General features: G+C 36.0%; 1 protein-coding gene and 1 long non-coding RNA gene across 2 annotated transcripts in view; one reads left to right on the top strand and one right to left on the bottom strand.

The window, feature by feature from the left end:
• Nucleotides 1-892: 892 nt before the first annotated feature.
• SRCIN1 (SRC kinase signaling inhibitor 1) overlaps nt 893-14,445 on the bottom strand; it is a 262,183-nt gene continuing 248,630 nt past the window's right edge. The window contains exon 20 of the mRNA XM_072413697.1: nt 893-8,775. Within this exon, the coding sequence (XP_072269798.1) occupies nt 8,644-8,775 (132 nt within the window). The 3' untranslated portion in view covers nt 893-8,643. The remainder of the gene's footprint in view (nt 8,776-14,445) is intronic.
• LOC140333324 (uncharacterized) lies at nt 11,674-13,364 on the top strand. The gene is made up of 3 exons (XR_011921317.1): nt 11,674-11,852; nt 12,235-12,339; nt 12,427-13,364. It is a non-coding gene; the product is annotated as an uncharacterized lncRNA (long non-coding RNA).

Raw genomic sequence — 14,445 nt, 5'->3', positions numbered from 1 at the left:
TTCCAGGTTTGCTGGATCACCCAGCTTGAACGTGTATTCCTCCCCAATGAAAGTGTATCCTCTCCAGCCTAGGAGAACTTTAATAAATCAGTCCAATATTTATGGATTACTTTAAACTGTAAACTAAATACCAGCCTTTTAAGTAGCTGTAACTTCCCTCTAATTTATCTAATTTTAGTGAGTGTATACCATTGATACAGTTGTTACTTATTATACCTTTTTTTTTTACATATCAGAGCTGATAGATAATTTTGCATATTATTTTGAATTTGGAGGAAGTTACAATCTTTCACCGACTAGTTTATACTTAAGCTGAGTTTTCTTAATTTGGGTGTGAAGGAATCTTGCCCTTTCTGTTTAAACTGGTGGTGGGATAGGTTTCCATTCACAGAAACATTTTGTTTCATTTTTTAATTTTGGCTTCAAAACCTGCCAAACAAGGACTAGGGACGGAGAATTATTAACACCCTAGGCCAGAACAAAAATATTCAAATATTTAAAACATTTTTTTAACATATAGACCTCAATCAGAGCAGGTCAGTAACAGCTGCCAGGTATTCTGTACTTAACTACTCCCTGTTTAGACCTGCAATCACATCTCCAGCTATAGGAAGTCTACCAGAATCAATGTCCCTTTCTGTAATGTAATATGGACGAACAATAGTAGCAGCAAAGGTAGCCAGAGATGAATGAGTTAGATAAATTTATTCTGGCTCAAAAATTTCCATGGTTTAATTTTAATTTCTGTTGTATGATTTCCTGGTCATGTGAGATTCTTACATGCAGGTTATTGGTTTAAATGAGTCAACTACCATTTCCATTGCCTAAAACTAGATGAATACAAAACTTTGAAATGTGTTTTACTCATTTGTTAAATAAAGCTAAAAATAAATTTTGATGATGTAATTGTAATTTATTTAGGTAAGTACATATTATTTTCACAGAGCAGTTGTCATGTTCATAAAGCATTTTTGTTGACAGCCTATCACTTACAATACCCCACATGTGTATACACTGTGAAACATATCAACATGAGAACACTTAATTTTCATCATTACTACCAATCACTGAAGCAATGTGATACACTTTAAGTGTTGCACATTCTTAGCCTAAGAAATACTGTACCTACTATAAAAAGTCCACCTGGTTGTGCTTTCCTGACACAAGTTGCTAGTCCTTCCCTAAGTTAAGTACTGTCGAATATAATTTATTGTATTTGCACTAGCAGTTACATTTTCAGGACAAGCTTTTTGGATCTTCCCAGTTCTTCTCGGTCCATCAAAAGAAAAAGTGGATAAAGCGTGTTCTCAAATTTTAACTGTTTAAAATAAATACAGTAAAAGCCACACAAACACTTTAAACATAAATTCTACCCAAAAGCATTTGATTCAAAAAACTAAACATGACAATTTGTTTCGGTAATAACTAGTATGGATCCAATCATTACACTCCATGGCTCTTTTCATAATTGGTCTGTTTAAAGCAACTTTGAATGATGGCCTGAAATAGCTATGGTTTAAATAATTGGCTAAAAGATTTTTGTTTATGTTTATACACAGATTTTGTTTGGGTGGTAGAAGATATTTAGTCAAACATGTTTTCGATTATCCATAAATCTTGCAGGGATACTTACATTTAGTTTTGCAAATACTGCATCCAGCATTTTACCACCAGTAAAGGTGAACATAAAAATTACCAGTGGCTTTTGCCTGCCAATCTGGCCATAACTGTGAAATCTGATGAGCAGAACATTAAAGCCACAAACATGAAGTAATCAAAGTGGACCTAAACTAAACCTTTTCCTTTACATAAAAGGGTAAACAACCCTTTTAATTAAAGTAAAAATATTATTCTTTTTTTGTTTTTAAAGTGAAGCACCTCCCTTTTCTGTCTGGATCGCCACGGCAATCAAGACTGAATGGGAGCGCAGAGCTTCTCAGGATACCTACATCACGTATCCTGGCTGTTCCAGAAAAGGGTTTTTATTCCTACACTGAGGCACGCATGCGCAGTGAGATTCACATTTGTTTTCTACTTTAAAACAGAAAAATGTAAAAGCATAAGAATGTGAACAATTCTGGCAAACAAAAAATTGTAATGTGAGCTTCACAACTGGACCATGGAGAAATTGAGAAAGGTGGCATGGCTGTCTTTTAAATCATGCAGATAAGTGTACTTTTCACCTGGGGACGAGACAGCAGCAGGATGTACTGTCGGAAGAAAACAGGGATATAGAGGCAGTACAACTTATAGAATCTGGTAGTAATGTATTGGTGCAAGATACAAGACAGACATCTTCGGAAGTCTTGTTGAGGCAATTGCTTGATAGATCAGAGTGGTTTTGGTGACATCCTATTTTGTGTATCAGGACATAACAAAAAGAATCATCTGGTCCTTAGCAGGTCTTCACCTTAGGTTGCATTTACCTAATTTTAACAAATATACATATCATTTTTTTAAAACAGATTAAGGTATAATGTGGTGTCAGTATGTGAAATACTAAAGCAATAATCGGTTTGTGAAAAATTACCTACACCCTTACTACTGCCATAAGATTTATAAAGGTAAGTAGCAGTCAGGTGCCACTAATTCATTGCAGTGGGAGTGCCATTGTGAAAGTAGAAATTTTGGCAGTTTGCTGGTCAGGAAGATCAAAGTGTGTGTTAACACAATGTCAAGGAGAAAAACATCAGCACATATTTGATAGTAGGAGTTGTTTGTTGCCCATCAATCTGGAAGGGATTCCAACGTCATTTTCAGACAATTTGAAGTTCATCATTTTATGAACAATTATTCAATAAACCTCTAAAGCTACATACACACGTGCAATTATTTTCATTGGAAAGGATCTTTCATGATCCTTTCCAACGACTAAGGACTGCACTATGCATGAACGAGTGCTGTGCATACAGCACCATTCTGCTCTATGGAGAGGGTAGAGGGAGAACGACGGAGCGGAACCCTGCTGCGTGCTCTCCCCCTTCCCTTGCATTAGGATCGTTCGTTGTCCATAGTCCGTGGATCCGCCAAGACGGTCGTTCAGAGGATAAACGACGAGCGCTATTCACACGCCAGATTCTCGTCCGATATTCGCCCTGAGCTGTTTATTGGGTGAGAACTATTGGACGTGTGTACCCAGCCTAAAGCAGTTGCCAATCCTCCCTCTGGACATCCCAGCTAATTCACCCCATTGTTAGATCCTGCAATGCTCAGAGAAACTGAAAAAAAAAACAAACAGAAAAAAAGCTACAAAGCTACAGGTGTGAGATAGCATGTTACCAAGATTTTTGATTTTCTATTACAGAAGAGGAAACCTATTGATTTATACTACTAGATGGTTCTATGGCCTCATTTAAAGTTTTTAACAAACTCTTGTTGTCTGTGACAATATCAGAGTATGTTGCACACTTTACAGAGGACTATCTAGTGGTGGCCAACAATAATGTACAAATTATCATTTAAGAGCAAATGACTCATCATAATCAACTGAAAAGCAAAAAATAGTTACACCTGTAAAATCAGGGTAAACAACAATAAAGAGTCTGAGCCCATGTGATTTTTTTCATTTAAAACAGTTTTAAAAATAACACACCATGAATGGTATTTATTCACATTAATTTTATTGGCATTTATGTTTTGCTCTTTTGAATGTTAGAAATGAGTAGTTTTTATATTTTTTAGGTAAAAATACAGGGCAAATGGTAAAGGTCATTAAAGTACAACTAGAAAAAGACTAAACAAGTAAAGCTTGTTTGCAAGGGTTGACAGGAAAAAGCCTCTTTTCTCTCAAAAGAACATGGAAACACGGTTTAGGTTTGTAAAGTTGCATCTGAACAAACCAGAAAACATCTGCAACAATGTTCTTTGGACAGAAAAGACCAAAATGTTTGACCAAAATACATAGATTGCCAAAACGAAACACAGCAATTTAGCACAAACACCTTATACCACGTCATCATGATTTGGGCTTGTTGTGCAGCCAAAGGACCTCGAGAACTTGCAGTCATCAATTAACTCCTCTGTATACCAAAGTATTCTAGAGTCAAATTCTAGGCCAAAAATGTCTCATGCAATAGAACAATGATTGCAAGCCCACCAAAAAATCTACAATAGAATGGCTAAACATAATAAGAATCAGACCCTTTTTAAGTCCAAACCTTAACATGGTCAAAATGCAATTATGGGTCCTGAGCTGTGAACAGTGGGCCAAAAATCCCTCACAATTATGTGTAAGACTGAAAGTCATACAAAAAAAACTATTACTTTAGGTTATTGCTACTAAAAGTGGTCCTACAAGCAATTTAATCCTAGTATGCATGTTTTCACACATAGTGTCTCCATTTTGGCTTCATATCCGTTAAATAATTATTGATATGGTGAAAATTGTTGTGCATTGTTTTACATCTAGGATTAGGTTTAGGTACATTTTTAAACTTGCTAGAGACCAGATAAATAGGTAATGTATCCTGATACATAAAAGCCTGAAGTGGTATAGGGTCAGAAAAGTTCGGGCTTCTGGAGCCGTCCAAAGAGGAGATGTGAAAATTCCTTGGCCATTTGGTCCATATCCTGGTTTTGTATTAGGTTTCAGGGCAAGGTGGACAATTGGCAATGTATTTAGGCAGTAAAACTGAGTAGCAGTGAGAGTTAGTTTGCTCCTTACAGGGGAAAGGGAAAAGAGCTGCCTTCCAGATATTTCTTGCCCATTAGATGTGTACTGTCATTGATAGCCATTGTTAGGCTAGGAAGTAGCACAATTTACTAGATTCAGGATGTCTAGTAATCAGGGATGTAGTGGGGCCGGCATGGGTGAGAACGCCTTGCCCTCACTATTTTCTGGAGCAGACACGCGTGCCCATTTTTTTTTTTACAAAGAATTCTTTGGTGGCAAGGGCTGGGCGCACCGACCAGAGCCGTGGACCATGTCTTCCATATGGATTGCAGGCTCAGGGAGATAGCGGGTTGTTTCTCTGAACACAACTCGCCCACTTTCACATCGCAGGATCGGACCTGCAGTGGGGGAGTGGGCCGGTTCTGGTATAATGATGTCACTCTGGGGGAAGTTTCTTCCTCTTTGATTGACACATAGGCAGGGGTGTATTGGGGCGGGCTTTAGGTCGGCCCAGTTAAGAGATCCTTTGTTAACTGGGGCATGGGAAAATGTTATGGTTACCATAAGTGGAATATACTTGGCTGTAAACCAGAATTCATTTTACAGGGTTGACAAGGTCTAGGATGATGTGACATGAGAAGACCTGGTACCTGGCGTCATCTTGGACCTAGTTCACAAATATCCTCTCCTAGGTTAAGGGGACCCCTAGTTACATTGCCTATCACTAAAGTGCCATTTGAAAAGATGGCAGTGGATCTGCTTGGACCACTAGTGAAGTTAGCAAAGGGTCATCAATGTATTCTTTTCAACTAAATAAAGCCAACCATTTCCCAGAGGTTGGTTCCTTAAAAAACACAGTTACCAGAATTGGTCCAGGTATTTTTATGTATTGGTATCCTCAGAGAGACACCTTTTCACAAACCACAGGAGGCTGGTTATGTCAAAGGCCATGAATGATCTTTGCAAATAGTTTTCTGTTAAGTATCTCCAAACAAATAGTCTATTAGAAGGCTTTAACTCTTAAGTTCTGGGGAATGTTAAAGAGAAAGGTAGCTAAAGATGGAAGAGAATCGGATTGCCTTGTGCCTTACCTAATATTTGCCATTAGAGAGGTGCCTCAGTCTTCCATGAGTTTCTCTTGCTTCAAGTTTATGTATGGAAAGACACCCTTGTGGTCTCCTGGATATTGCTAAGGAAACCTGAGAACAAGAGTCCACCCCAGACTGCTGCTGTCATGCTGAATGTTCAGGAACATTTACAACAAGCATGAAGCTCAGGCTTGCATCTAAAATGCATTTGGTATGTATGATAACAAAAAATCCCAGGAACAAGGTCCTTGTCCTGACATGGAAAGCACATGTCTTGCAAAATGGCAGTGTCCATCTGAAATTATGGAAAAAAATAGGGATGTAACCTATTAGGCATACCAGCCTGATAAATGAGAAAAAAAACAGATCTATCATGTAGACTTGATTAAGCTGTGGGGAGATTGAGATGCCCTTCTTGGACTCTGCTCAGTTTGCTGAGGCCAAATTAATTCTGTAAAGAAATAGTGTTTTCTCTGATATTTCTAGTTGTACCATGGTAATAAAAAATTACAAATTGCAAACCCTAAAAAATGTGTGCTAGAGTGAGAAAATGTGCATTGCCATGGCCTCATTAAGCCTCAGATTCACAAGGTGGACGAAACTAGGAACTGGCCACAGCCCCTCACAAAAAAAGTAGCATACAAACTTTCTTGGGCTTGGTTGGCTACTACTAAATGTTTGTTACGTACTGTGCCTTTAACAGACCTGAATAATATATGTACCATCAGTAGTTTTGTATATCAATATAACGTCAATAAAATATAATAGAGCAGAGTAAGCTTTATTAAAAATTAATAGACTGGTTGTTTTTTTTTTTTTTTAACCAACTGCTAAAGAGACAACAAATTCCTCACGCCGCTCACTGATCTATTGAAGTGAGCACTTACCATTCTGATTAACTGAGTTTTTAAAAACACATAACTACATTTGGGATAAAATTTTATAAATGTTGATTGAGTGTTCAGTTCTCAGATTTATTGCTACCCTGCACTAGGTGTATAATGCATTACTGCCAGTGATCAGGTCAAACAGGGTAAAAAAAAAGGAGGTTTAGGGACACAGTAGTCTACCATCTGATAGGGTCAGGCCAAGGTCTTTTAGAGACCACAAAGGCACGGTTGCCTTAACTAGGGCCAGATAGTTACCCATCACCTGTATCCAGAACCAGTTTAATGTACCTCTCCCTAAAAAGGCTGTATGTTTTAGTAACCTAAAAGGTCAAAGTAAAATAAAAAAATACAATTTTTAACACAAAAGCCCTCTAGGTTTTAAAGGGTAGTTTACACAGTGGTCCTTCAACAAATATCTAATTTCAAGCTTCTGTACTGATTTTACTGACTTATTAGCAACTTTCACAATTGATCTGACCAATGTAAAATAACAATATGCTTAACATACAGCAATCACTATATTAGACAACAAAATAGGTAATAAATATGTTTCTAAAATAGCATCTGAAATGTACATATTATTATTCATATATATATATATATATATATATATATATATATATAAATATATATAATTGAAGATGCATTCACCCTTAGTGTTGTTCTCAGGTAATAAACAGAAGAAGGCTGTTCAGCTTTTTTCACTCATACAGGGTGCAACCTGTAATAATAATATTTCATAGTGGAAATGCTATTATAGATACCCTGTTTAGTGCCATGCACTCCCATTGGACCGCACTGTATCTAGAGACCTAAAGAATTAAATAATTTTTTTAAACATATATATTTATAATATATATAGACACCATTTTGTTCATAAATCACTAAAAATGTAAAATACTTTCATAAATAGGAAGAGCTTGCAATATTGTTATTGGGATGTCTGATATAATAGAATATTCTTTGATTATTTTAAGACTTAATTTGTTTATACAAAACTGGTCCATTTACAAAAGAACAAGATGACTGGTGTGTGAAGTCAATAAAGTAAAAAGATGTGCTTTCCAGGTCTATCCCATTTTGACAGAACACAGTTTTGTGATCACATAATTTATCAACACACATTTCACAGACAATAGTGTTTTCATTTTCTGTGCTTATATTATTCTATGTTACACGGGAAAGTCCTACAAATACAGCCCTAAGAAGCCTCATAGAATTCTCCCACGGGCAACTCTTGACTCTTCAGTTCCAGCAGCCTAACTCCTTACTGACCAATAAAACCTTGTGCCTTAAAAGTCCACAGTTTTTTAATTCTGGCCAGAGAACTGGTATTGCTAGACAAAAATAACAGTGTTGGTGTCATCGATCTTGGCATTTCACACTCAGTGAATTTTAGTGAGTGATCATTTGATACCATGTTCCTGATGACACCGTAGCCACCATTTCTTTACTGTCTGTGTATTGTAAAATGTATTCAAGCGCAGTAAGGACCTTCCCCATCTATTTAGGTTACATAATTTGATAACCATGAAATTAAGGGTGCAGAATAAAACATTTTTAAATACAATCTTATTTCCTACTGGTTTCCCTTGGGATAAAGAGGGGTCTTTGCTTATTGCTTGCAATGCAACACACAAAAATATCATTCTGACATGTCTACAGAAACAACAAATAAGTTAAGCTAGGAAATTAAAAAAAAACATATAACAAAGCAACATCCAGTGCTTGGTACCCCAAGATATTGTCTTATAAAGTCCTAACATCTGGAGGTTTATATATACATCATTTGGAAATATGCAGGTGTGGTAACAGTCAAGCCTGGGGAGGTACCATGGAATACACCAGCTGATGTCTGTCCCAACTCTCGTGCTCCTTTGTGGTTTTCCTGCCCTTTGCCATGTCATTTGTCTTCAGGCTGACAAAATGCAGAGGGAAAAGAGGTGAGGGGACATTCAACCAGAAGAAGCTGGCTAGTTCAGTGTCCATACTTCAAAAGAGCAGAAAGGACAATTCAGATGAGAGGGGTAGAGTTGAATACAAAGTATATAATTTAGAATGAAATAGAGGAGTTTCTTGTACCAAATGAAGTTAGTACAGGAATAGAGGTTCGAGAAGATACACTTTTATCCGATCCCATGTTAGTCTCATTTGCACTACCAGCCTCTTTAGTTGATTTAGCTCCCTAGAAAGAGGAGTAAGAAGCAGACTGATAAAATTAACATGGTAACATTTGTAGTCTTTATACAGAAGTGACATTGCTGTTTAAAAAAAAAATTGGCAGCAAAAATAAAGAACTCAGGGATGGGAAAAACAAATATTACACAAATACATGGAACAAAGAGCTGTGGCAAAGGCAAAACAATGGAGGGGTAAAAGAGGATAAGAGCAAATTTGCAGGTTTAGGCTTTAAGAAATGGGTACTATAAGAAGTAAAAACTATGCATTGTACTTATATATTAGATCAGCTAAATTTCCCCTGGCTTATACTTTGGGCTGACTATTTAGGTTCTTGGGCAAAATTGCACAAAATTGTCCAAAAGAAAGTTGAGGTTCTTTAGAAAGGGCATAGTTTAACTAAGATGCTAGGGCTTGATTCTTGTGAATTTGGGCATTTGTATCTGCTTGTGATGAAAAGTCAAAAAGGAAATAGGTGAGAAGCAACACACAACACTACAAACACTACAACCCATAAGTAGGAGAGAAAATTTTGACGGAGACAACACCATTCGGTGATTCCTTACATCAGAGGGAAAAAAGGAGTAAAACAGCATACAGATGAACAATAGTGAAGAGGTGACAGAGATGATCGGTTTATAGAATAGGTAAATTGATTAACAGATAAATATATAAAAAAACATACTTTAATATAATTTCAAACAGTTTTTTGTTTATGGTCACACTGAAAAATCCAATGACATCAAACAACTTTGTAGGTGCCACATCCCAATTAACAATACCACTAAATGCACAAAAGTTCAAAACGGGACTTTTTGGACACTTGCATAACAAAAAAACCTTAACTTTTATTTTATTTGTATACTTTTTTTATACGTTAAAGGAGATTCATATAAAAAAGTATCACACTTATAAAATGTAATATGCATTAAAAACTAATTAAAAACATTGTAGTTGCATAATCTCACATATATAAGAATTTCTACACGTTTCGCGGATATATCGACTTCTTCAGGAAATGAATGTAGAGACCTATTATTACCATAATGAACACACTTGATTTACCAAACAATAATATCAAAACCTATTTCTCTTAAATTTTCAAAAAACTTTTATTTATGCACTTCTTTGTTTAAGCACAACAAATACCACTCTATGAGGATAACTCCCCCAAAAAATATGATGAAAAAAATAGGTATGAATTTTTAAATGTAAAATCTCTAGTACTACCTACTTTGTATACATTACCAAAAATACATAAGAATTCTTCTGAGCCCACAGGACGTCCTATAGTTTCTGGGATTGGCAGCACATCATCTAATGCTAGCCAAATGGTGAATCAATATTTACATCCTTTTGTTCTTGGTCTCCCTTCGTATCTAAAGGATATTCCAGAACTACTGAAGATTTTAGATGACTTAAATATTCCAGAAAGAGCAATGTTGGTAGCCATTGACATAGAGGCTCTCTATTCAAGCATTTCACATGAAAAAGACTTAAATGTTATAAAAAATTATTTGTGAGAACTTAAGTCAAAACACCTGGCCACAAAACCAACTGATACTTTCTTTAACAAAGTATATTCTATACAGGAATTTTTTTACATTTGATAGGCAAATATACCTCCAGGTACAGGGAGTGGCAATGGGGACACAATGTGCCCCCACTTGTACCTTGGGGGATAGGAACCAGATTAGTTTACAGATGAGTTCTTGTTGATACACCTTCCCCAACACTATCTTATCAGCCAAAAGCGCACATCCGGTAATTTTAAAAATGGTATCCCTTATTCCCAATACTTAAGATTAAGTAGAATCTGCTCAAAAGAGGAGGATTTTCAGATCGCAGTAAAAGATTTACGTGTAAGACTATCCCAAATACGATATAGCCAAAAAGTGCTTTAAAGAGCATATCAGAGAGCTATATCACAGACTCATGCACAAGTGCTATTTAAAAGAAAAGATTCAAAGACTGAAAAAAAAGTCAACATAATTACACAATACTCGCAAAACCATGGTGCCTTTAAAGAAATATTGGTAAAATTTTACATTGGTAAAATGTAAGTGGACACATACAGAAAATGACTCCTTTTCAGCGCCTGTTAAGTTCACCCCCGGACTCTCTATTAATTGTGAGTCGGTGGGTGTTTAAAAACGGTGGGTCTAGCTGCCCTTTTGTAGTTGTGGCAGATTCAACATTGGTAAAACAAAAAGACTTAGGAAAAGAATATATGAACATGTTTACAATGTGACAAGTGGTAAAATTATTAAACCACTTAGTTTCCATATGGGTTTGTGCCACAACTATAAGGCCAATGATATGAGATTTATTGCCCTTGATCAAGTTTATCTGAATGAAAGGGGTGGCGATTTGGACAAAGAGTTAATAAAAAGGGAAACCAAGTGGATTTACCATATTAAGGCCACTGAGTTTCCAGGACTAAATACAATTTTCAGTTACAAACCTGTTTTATAATTAGGAAAATGTATTTCTTTTGAGTTAGTCATATTATATAATTATATATATATATATATATATATACTCTTTTGCAATACAAAATTGTTTATTTTGTTAATGAAATGTATACAATTAATTTTGTTAATTTTAATTGATAATTGTTGTTGGTTATAAATGTGTATTAATTTTGCCACATACCTCTGGGACACAGGGAGCACAAAGTCCCGTGGTCTACCTCCTCCAGTTGGGAAGGGGCTGTGTGGGCTAAAGTCTGATGGCAGACGTCCAAAAGATCGTCCTGCCAGGACAACTTTGTGCTCTCTGTGTCCCCTGACGTCTCAAGCCCTCAATTTGGCCTCCGCCCTTGGACGGCAGCAGGATGTGGCAAACTGAGTCATTCCCCTACATTCGGGGAGGACTCGGCTGCGTGGTTCCCTCCCATACGTCATTTCCTGGACAGGGCGGGACTTTATATCCAAGTGTGATGCCGTGTCTAGCTGTGCGGCTTCATTAGGAGAGACAGGACCCGGTAGGCTAAGTGTTCAATCTAACAAGGGCCGTTTGCTGCAGCTATTATCTGAAGAAATTATGAACATTGGGATGGACTAAACTCTACTAACGTAGAAGGTGAGCAAGAAACTTTTTTTAAGTTTTAATATTGATATTTGGGGCAATGCTGTTTCGGACATCTTCTTTGACTATATTTGGATGAAGTGAGCAATACAAAACTTAGACTATAAGTGAACAGTCAGCAGTAAATTATACATATATGCTCTTTATCTGGGGTGGTAATGTTGATATTCTTTTTTATTTAATTAAATAACATACCATTTGATGTTCCATAATATAACAGCATTACTCATAGTTAGAAAATAGATAAAAGCAGGCAATGATTGGCTTTATTGGGCTGAATTTTAAACTTAAGCAGTTTGAATAATTCAAAGATTGGACCTGACTAAACATAAATGTTTGCAGGTGCACCTGCTAATATAATTTCTGATACTCCTAGGCTTGCATTTTGTTATGTTGCTGCTCCTCCCATATGATTGACCTGCACATAGTTTTTGGAGGAGGTATCCACATAGAGTGGTATTTGATGTGCTTCAACAAAGAAGTAAGTGCATAATTGAAAGTTTTTTGAATATAGGAAAAATAGGTTTTTATATTATTGTTTGCTAAATCAAGTGTGTTATATTGATAGGTCTCTACATTCATTTCCCGAAGAAGTGGATATATCTGGGAAATGTGTCAAAATTCTTATGTACGACAATGCAACTATAATGTTTTTAACTGGATACATTATTACATTTTATAAGTGAGATACTTTACTTTAAATAAATCTCTTTTAACTGTATAAATAAAAGGTATGGTATTTTTTGTTTTTTAAGTGCCTAAAAAGTCCCCTGTTTTGTGCATTTTGTGCATTTAGTGGTATAATTTAATATAAAAGGAATATTTAAAGTTAATTTAAAAATATTCAAAGTATAAGACTAGGGAAACAGGAACACACAAGAAAAAGTTATAAATGCATATCAAAGCAAATAAAGAAGCTAAAAAATTACAATTTAAATACCTTATAAAAGAGGTATGCATAACAACATTTTTTAACAACAGCATTACTTTGCAATTATTATGGACATAATAAGAATATTCTGCAAATTTAATTTATGCATTTATGTTAGGATTTATGATAACATAAATAAAACACCTGAGTACATTGCTAAAACCTTGAATATAGAGTAGAGGATTATGAAAAGTAAACATTTATTATCAAAACAAAAAAAATGGTGGAAATATTAATAGTTATAAGCAATACAAATAATAGACAGTCTGACTGATACATAAGTTTTACAAACTGTCAGTTTGTAAAAACTAAGAATACATGTTTTTAAAAATAATCACAGTAAAATAGACAGAGTTTTATCATTTTAAAGACAGGAGTAGAACACTAGGGGCTCTAAATAGATTGTTTAGTGTTATATAAACGTAAAAAGGGGAATTGGACATTCCCTCAAACATTCCCTGGTGGGAACTAATTACTGCAATTGAAACACATTGACCTGGAAGCCTCCTGCGATGGAATGGCTGATTCCTTGTTTTATAAATAAAGCCCTATGTGCACATCACCTCCCCCTGTTTAATTGTTTGTATCTCCTTTGTCATTCGGGATGGTTCCATATTGTGTACTAACCCCTTTAACTTCCGCAGAGCCCTAGTAACAAGTAGTACAAAAAATGCTAAATATCAGTGGCAACAGGCTATACAACAAGGTGGGTCAAAACTATGTCTTTCAATGAGAGCCATAGTTCTTCTAAAAATAGAATGACAATAATTTTATGGGGAGGAAAAAATCATGTTTTCTCTATCATTTATTGAGTGAAAAAACAATACCTATTTGAGGGTCAGAAAACATTTTAACAAGAACAAGGCAAGCCTACAATATGTAGTTCACACTGCTGCTGTGCTGCTTCCACTGGTGAATTTTTTGTTCCTTCCTAGGAGTTGACATATTAAACTACTGTAGCAGCATATGACTATACAATCAAACAAAGGTCCATCAAATGAAGCCGAGACAATCTAATACCTTGCAACTCCAGTATATTGATGGGAAGTAGATTCTCTTACTTTATCCAAACACCTAAAGTTGATGTGGCTTCAAGATTTCTTTCCCCACACTGGCATTATTCACTAGAATTCTGTTTCTATGCTGGGTGGTGAAATTGGTCATCATATGAGAGATTATCTTGTTTAGCCTGATTTCACTATGTTAAAAAAGTGTGAAAAAATTTTGAAATTCCACAAATGGAATTGTGCAAGGAGTACCACTTTGAATGTGGAACCACAATGTCCCTTAAGCAAGAGTGGAGAAATGACCAGCAACTACTTTATCTATAGCACAAATCATTTTGAATATCTTTTAAAAAAAACAAAAAAATGTTCCTTGATGGGGAAACACAATCAAGGACCAAGATTCAGATACGATCCTACTTTATGGACATTAAAATAGTTCAACTGTCATTGTCTTGATCAGACACTTTAAAACTGCTCTGTATCGAGTTCTTTGCCTAGCCCCCTCCATTATAGTCTTGGACACTGTCTGCCTGTCATCTGTCCTGACCATTACCTGGATTTGGGATTGTGCCTACCTTATTTCCAGCTCTGGGCCCTTCTCACTGTGGTTCCCTCTGCATCCCCCCTCTGAACAGTGACCCCCAAGTCC

This window comes from Pyxicephalus adspersus, chromosome 6, assembly GCF_032062135.1.
Source record: "Pyxicephalus adspersus chromosome 6, UCB_Pads_2.0, whole genome shotgun sequence".
Taxonomy (NCBI): domain Eukaryota; kingdom Metazoa; phylum Chordata; class Amphibia; order Anura; family Pyxicephalidae; genus Pyxicephalus; species Pyxicephalus adspersus.
Note: the sequence above shows the minus strand (reverse complement) of the source record. Positions and strands in the feature narration are given on the sequence as shown.